This window comes from Larimichthys crocea, chromosome XXI, assembly GCF_000972845.2.
Source record: "Larimichthys crocea isolate SSNF chromosome XXI, L_crocea_2.0, whole genome shotgun sequence".
NCBI classification, from domain to species: Eukaryota; Metazoa; Chordata; class Actinopteri; family Sciaenidae; genus Larimichthys; species Larimichthys crocea.
Window position 1 is genome coordinate 1,630,270 of NC_040031.1, and position 7,389 is coordinate 1,637,658.

The 7,389-nt window shown below is 40.7% G+C and overlaps 1 protein-coding gene across 5 annotated transcripts; it reads left to right on the forward strand.

Moving 5' to 3' along the window:
• Window positions 1–800: 800 nt before the first annotated feature.
• On the forward strand, window positions 801–6,906 carry LOC104927981 (hyaluronidase-5). Of its 5 annotated transcripts, none has more exons than XM_019267579.2 (4): window positions 801–967; window positions 4,092–5,035; window positions 5,858–5,947; window positions 6,041–6,906. In XM_019267579.2, the coding sequence occupies exons 2-4, from the start codon at window positions 4,106–4,108 to the stop codon at window positions 6,452–6,454; spliced, it is 1,434 nt and encodes a 477-aa protein (XP_019123124.2). In that variant the 5' UTR covers window positions 801–967; window positions 4,092–4,105; the 3' UTR covers window positions 6,455–6,906. The 5 variants fall into 5 exon arrangements, with proteins under 5 accessions (XP_019123124.2, XP_010740487.3, XP_019123125.2 ...); XM_010742185.3 differs by having other exon boundaries at window positions 802–1,052; XM_019267580.2 differs by lacking the exon at window positions 801–967 and adding an exon at window positions 2,535–2,556.
• Window positions 6,907–7,389: the final 483 nt, after the last annotated feature.

Sequence of the window (7,389 nt, forward strand, 5' to 3'; positions counted from 1 at the left end):
GGTTTCTAAAGAGACATTGTGACATGGCAACATAGGTCGTGAGCTGAATGAAGCTTGATTGCACAAACAAGCCACCTAGAATACCGCCCACCTGTCAATTAAAGCAGCCATGCTCTTATTTATGCATAACTTTAAGCCTAAATATAATTTGAGCGGGTCACCACAACATCTGGAGGTGGTCAGGGTTGCATTGTGATCAGATCCCAGCCAGGTGCAAATGTAACCTATACAGCATGACCACATTCTTAAGAAAAAATATGGCCCAGCAAGTTTAAAGGTCAAAGGCCTGGAATGCACCATGTTTGTTGAAAAGTCAGTCAGCCTTTCATAATTAATTTATGAATCAAAATGTCATAAATGTCAAAATCATACTGCAGCCACAAATCAGAAAATTATACCAAGTGTAAATGAGATAACGTCTCCAGATACAGACCTCATGTTAATTTAAGGGATAATTTGGGCTAAAAGGTTAAGGCAACTTTCAAACCATGGTCACTCACTAGCAAATGTAAGACCTTTGTAAGACCTTTGGTGCATATAAAACTGAGCAATTTGATTACTATCTGTGATGCAATCAACTAACCAACCAACCACTTCTTCTTCATGTGATTCATCACTCTGATGACAAAACCTGGTAGATTTCCTTCAGCTCAGTATATTTCCGCACAGCTGACCAAGCTCAAACTCTCCTTGCATTCTTTGCGTGTCCGGACAGATGCTTTGGATATGAGCAGCTTTGTGTGTCCACACATTGTGTTCATCCCGGAGCTTTTTTGAATATCTTCCTCCAGGCAGGAGGGAGGGGGCTTGCCCTCAACCTGGAACACATTAGGGCATCCCAATAAAAACAGAACTGCTCAGGCCTGTAAATCATTCTGCCATGACAGGTTTCCACAAGTGCTCTGCCTGTAATTGAAGCTCCTGCTAATTTAAAGAGGAGCTATTTAGACTCCAAGAAGAGAGGAAGGTTAGTGTTTATGACTAACAGATAATAGTTTCACGACTCACAGAGTGTGCGATTTGGACAGCAGGAAGTTGGATACTGGGTGCAGGTTGGTGCTTGACGTCTCATTTAAATGTCACATTTGGGTTCAAAGGTTTATTGTTGTTTCTGAGAGTTTGATTTGAACATCACTAGGGTCGAGTTAACGAGCAGCTGTGACATTATCACTAGTTTTAACCTAGTGTAATTTTATTTATTGACTTTAGTGACTATTACAGAAATCATAAAACTGTCAGACTGTAAGCTGCCTCGAGACAAAAAATACTGTAGTCGTACATCATATCCTGTGACCTCTGTCAGACTGTGCAGAGTGTGTAAAACTCAGTCCATGCTTTTAACAGTGTGCGCTGTGTTAACACAATAAATCACACAGAACTACAGCTGAACAGATTAACCTGAAATGCTCAAAAGTGCAGATATGACTATAGGCTGAGGACAGCTAACTATAATTAGTACATGTCTCTGTAGTGTCTGGTGTCAGTTTGCTCCTTTTGTTTTTGCCTGACCTTTCATTACCTTTCCCTTTACAAGGTGGCATTGTGTTTTAAGAAATGTGTTTTAACCTTCAGGATCACTGTAGTATGCCATGCTTGCTACCAAACTAGCATTAGGGCAGGCATACATATGATCACTCAGTAAAGTCACTTAGGCTGACAAAGGGCCTTTTTGTGCAAATATCAATGTAAATAATGAATATGAAAATAAACTAGAAGTAAAATACAATAAATGACAAAAATAAAACAAATCATATTCATATCAAAATATTTGACATTTTAGGAAATACATGTTTGATTTCTTGCTGAGAGTTTGATATGAAGGTCAATATATATATATATGTCTCATGTCTGTACAATAAATATGAATCTACAGCTAGGAGGTGGTTATCTTAGCACAAAATAAAGACTGGAAACAGCTAGTCTGACTCTGTGCAAAGTTAACAAATCCTCTTACCAGCACCCTGAGTCCTCAACACATTGTTTTTGTATGGATCACACAAACAAGATACAACACGTTAACTAGTGCAGTAGTGGCAGATTGTGTTGTGTTTGCTGGCTGCTAGCAGTAGTGTCATATTTTGTGTATAGATCAATTTTCTCATCTAACTGTTCACAAGAAAGCAAATGTGACTCTCCAGGCATCCGTAACATGAAATGTCTCACACCCACAGAGAATTCTCCGCAGCTTCTTAGTCATTTCTGGTTCCTAGTTTTGGTTTTGTGGCACATTTAATGTTCGATTGAGTGTCAGTGTTTCCAGCAGATATAGCTGTTTCCAGTAATAATCGCTCTGATAAACCCACAATGTCCCAATAACAGTGACAGTGAAGCAGCATGCGCAACAGCAGGACCTCCCCGTGTGGAATGCACCTGTGAGTTTCCTGCTATGACATGTCAGATATCAGCTGTGTAACCAGTTCTGTGTGGTTTATGAATTACATTCCTATGGTAATGTTCAGTGTCAGGCATATTTTTTCCCTGAATCTTTAGTCTCTAATCTTTAGTCTGGAGTTGTCTGCTTTTTGCCACACAGGATCTCTTCTAGAACAGCTGGAGGTAAAGTGCCTTGCTTAAGAGGTTCACAGTCTTAGTCAACAAGAGATGATAAAGTGCTGCTAACGCCTCAAACTTTCAACAGCTTGGTTTGTTGTTGCAATGAACTGAGCGCAATAGAGATACTAACTGAAACTGCTGAGTTTTTCATACCTCAATAATTACTGAGTCAGCCCGTCTTCAGGTTATTAAAAACATATCAATCTTCCCTGTTGACAGGACATATGGCACTGTAGCACTGGTATCATATTAAAAACTTTCCAACTCCATGTTTTCACATGAACTGAGAGTCCCTCTAATCTGCTTAGCTGGAAAATAAGAAATATATGGTGGTTAACTACTGTAAATGTGTCATGCTATAAATATTAGGTTGATGCAAGAATCTTGAAAGGCCTGCTTGGCAAAATGAAATGTAAAAGTTAAAAACTATAACTGAATACATCAGTAAATACTATTGTATTCATAAAAGGCAAGTGTGTGAGTGTGAAAAAAAGAAGAATTTTCTAGCTTTTCTAGCATTAGGAAACTGAAATACTGCCATTGCTTGCTTACTTACCTAACTAAATGTTACAATAGCTGTTTCTATGGTGAAATATTTGTTTGTATCACACTATGATGATGCCATGTCATTAATTTTATTTGCGTTTCTCATAATCACTAAACCTGATTTTTACTTTCTTTTTCTGAACTTTGTTTTTTGGGCCTACAACATTAGACTCAATTTAAAACACACATGCACAGAGAGCCTAAAAAGTTCACTTCACATATATAGATGCAATCAATGTAAAGTTGTAAAGTCTGTTAGAAAGCTGTCTGATATTTTCAATTATGATCAGATGACAAACACAAAATGGATGATATATGTAAATCTCTTCAATTTGACATTTCAATGCTGTTTTGTTGCTAGGTAACATCTGGGTCCACTTCCTGTCAGCTCTTCACATTCTACAAGAAATCAACCTGCACCCACTTAGAATGTTTATTCTTAAAACTTTTATTTTTCATTTATATAGTCAGAAACAAATGTACTGTTTGGGCCAATATGGGCTCACATGCGATTTGATCAGCTGTTGAACAGATTAGATAAAATGTTATGACTCAAATGTTCAGTCTTTCTGATCTTCAGATCTCCCACACATGAGGTGAATCATTTCTAATTTCTCACGGAAGGGTTAAGAGTCAGAATGCCACATTTAAAGTTACTTTTGTAAAAACATAAATAAGCCTGCTGCTTTACTTCTTTGCTAAGACACTGCACGTGGTCTTCAACAGATTACTTTTAAACTTCTCATTGTTAAACCAGGTAAGCTGCGTAACAGGTGTGAGGTAATCGTCTTCTCTACATTGCTAGCCTGAAAGCTAATGCTGAAATCTAGTGTTTAATACTTATCAGCTGTTGAAAATTTGTTTGTCATTGTTTGATTTTGTCTGTTTTGATAAGAACATCTACAAGATGTTCACTTATTTCTAAGAAAAGCTACAAGAACTCATTCTGACCTCAACCTAATTATTTTTTACAAATGTTTCTATTTCCTCAGATTACTGCTTCAACATGAACCAACAAAAACAGCATTTCTTCTCGATCTTCATCGCCATGTTGGCCCTGCTGTGCTCTGCCCAGGCCTTACCGAGAACAGACCCTCCCTTTAGTCACAGCGATCCCTTCTTGTTCATGTGGAACGCCCCGACTGAGCTGTGTGACATCCGCTTTGGCATGCCACTCGACCTCTCCTACTTCCATTTTGTCAGTAGCACACTGAAGACAGCAACCAACCAGAGCATCTCCATATTCTACACAGACCGCTTTGGGATCTTTCCCTATGTGGATGAAGACACCGGGGAGATGTATGATGAGGGCCTGCCACAGCTGATAGACCTGAAGGACCACCACGAGCAGGCGGAGGTTGACATCAAGTACTACATCCCTACAGCCCAGCCAGGCCTTGCTGTGCTTGACTTTGAGGAGTGGAGGCCACAGTGGGTCCGAAACTGGGGCAGCAAAGACATCTATCGACAGATTTCCATTGATATAGTCCAGACTAAGAATGCGTCGTTGTCTGAAGATGAGGCAGAGGACCGGGCAAGAATCCTGTTTGAACGTGCAGCCAAAAAGTACTTTCTCCGATCCATCCTTATTGGGAAGAGGTTGAGGCCAAATAGACTCTGGGGTTACTACTTGTACCCTGACTGCTACAACTATGACTACAATCAGGACATGGAGGACTTCACTGGAGAGTGTCCCACCATTGAGAAAGACAGGAATGATAAACTGCTGTGGCTCTGGAAAGAGTCCACAGCACTTTTTCCATCCATCTACCTGGAGCTGGTGCTCAGAGACTCAGAGCAGGCCCGGCTATTCGTGCGGCATCGAATCCAGGAGGCCATGAGAGTGTCGACACTCCCCAACAGCTCCTACTCCATACCCATCTATGCCTACATCCGCCCTGTGTACAAGGACAGCATCGACGACTACATGTCAGAGGTCAGACACACACATCGCATTTTTTTCACTTTTAGATACAGTGCATGTTTTATACTAATTTATGATTGGTTGGCAGGTGTCATAAGAGCTTGAAGTATATTAAACCATAGCAATAGTACTGTACTTAGTGCTGTAGTTTCTGTTAGCTAAACAAACACTGTAATGACCCTAAAGAGTTTGGGTTATTTAAAGTGTGGTTATATGAGATACTTCTTCATAGTCAGTGTGTTAACTACAGTAGACAGTGGTCGGCACAACGCCAGTTTGGAGAAGCAGCGAGGAGGACAAGCACGGACGCATGGGGCAGCAACAAAACTTATTTTAGCCACTTTACTTGGCTGTCAGACAGCCCTTTCCAACAGGAAACTAAAGCTGTTTTATATTTTGAAAGCTGTAATATTACCTTGGGGAGTTGTTGGTCTGCCTTGAACCACAGCAACTAACATTTCAAAAAACAGAAGTCACACAATAATACCAACAAACTGACCAATTAAAGCAGCAGTGGACCAGCGTCTCCTGTTTTCTGCAAAGTATAACTACTGTTTTTGTCAGTGAAGTGAAGTCTGGTGGCTTTGAATAGAGCAAACACGGATAGAAACGTGGCTGTCTAAATACAGCATACACTTAGACTTTTTTTACATGGCTAAAATGCTGTATGTGTTTTACCTTCTGAATACCTCATGCAATCCCACTTCATATCACATGAACTATCCCTTTAAGATTGATTTTTGTGTGACGGTGATTTTGTGATTGATTTTAGTGTTGTAGACTGAGTGCAATGCCATTTCTGACTTTTCTCCGATTGTCTGTGTGATCTTGCAGTTTGATCTGGTGAACACCATCGGAGAAGCTGCTGCTCTTGGTGCTGCCGGCGTCATTTCCTGGGGAGACATGAATGTCACCGACACAGAGGTAGGAAGTGAAGTTTTTTTCTTTAAATGTATTATTCTGTTTGAAAATTAACTTACTAACCTCTAACTGATTTATTATCTCAAACCCTTGTAGGATTCCTGCTTTGATGCTCGACGCCACCTGGAGCAGATCATGAACCCATACATCCTAAATGTCTCCAAGGCAACACATCTCTGCAGCAGGGCACTTTGCCAGGGTCAAGGTCGCTGCGTGAGGAAGCACTGGAATGACAATGTCTTCCTCCACCTCAACCCCCTGCGTTACCGAATCCAACGGCAGCGCCGCGGCGGCCCCCTGACAGTTAGTGGTGACCTCTCGCAGGATGACATCAACTGGTTCGACCGCAACTTTGACTGCATGTGCTACAGTGAGAAGCCGTGCAGATCGGTCCTCGACTTCAACATCATCCAACCGGCGATGGTCACCACAAGGAATCGAAGTGCTGACAGGCCCGGCCCCCTACTGCTGGTCATAATACTACTCTGTTGGATGTATGTTGTGATGTAAATATGAATGAAATAGCACAAACCTGATGCCTCTCATAGAGAACATGTGGTTGCAGGTGGTTAAAGGACAATTCCGCTGTTATTTCAGCTTTCAGTTATTTCAGAGTCTTTTATTAGTCATTTGTGACTGTTTTTACCAATAAAGCTTTTTTAGTCAAATATCTCGGCTGCATTCACACAACTTTCTTTCAGAATATGCACATGATCACAATATAAACTATAATAATATTTTGACCGAGCAGGCAAGAATAACTGCACAGAATCAGGCGGTGCCTCAGGGTGCCCCAGTAGCTGACCTGGTAGAGTGCGAGCCCCATGAACTAAAGGCTAAATCCTTTAGTTCAGTGGCCCATGTATGATTCCAGTGTGTGGCCCTTTGCTGCATGTTGCCTCCCCTCTCTCCCCCCTTTCCTGTCTCTATCTTCAGCTCTCATTGTCAAATAATAATAAAAAAACCCAATAATAACTTCTAAGTATAACTATACAAATTTACATTAAACACATTTACATTTCTTAAACTAGATTAAGCTTTTTTGACAAAGCAATCTCAGCCCAAGAATCATTTACTATAGCTTGTTCCAGAGCTGACCCTACACCAAGGTAGATGCAGTATGCCTGCTAAACATCAGAATGATAGTAGCAGAGTGAAATGAAGCAGACAGTAGCTCATATGGCTAAAGTGTCTGACAAAAAAAAATAAAAAATAAATAAAATCATTCAACACACAATACATATACATACAGCCTCTCCATAATATACAGCCTCTTGAGTTCAGAAATCATACACAGTGGTGACATAGTCATAGTTTACAGCCTGTCCTTGTCCTCCTTCAACACGGGAGTCTGTCTCCATGGTGATGGCTGTGTTGTTTCCTGTGGGCAGAGTTAAGAAGCATGCATGGAGTTGGGTTATTTCACCATTTCTTTGCGGGTCCAC

Excerpts from the sequence above, each read along its gene's own strand:
- LOC104927981 (XM_019267579.2), top strand. The coding sequence starts at position 4,106 with ATGAACCAACAAAAACAGCATTTCTTCTCGATCTTCATCGCCATGTTG. Across the intron at positions 5,036-5,857 it reads TCGACGACTACATGTCAGAG|TTTGATCTGGTGAACACCAT; the intron begins GTCAGACACACA and ends GTGATCTTGCAG. Across the intron at positions 5,948-6,040 it reads TGAATGTCACCGACACAGAG|GATTCCTGCTTTGATGCTCG; the intron begins GTAGGAAGTGAA and ends AAACCCTTGTAG.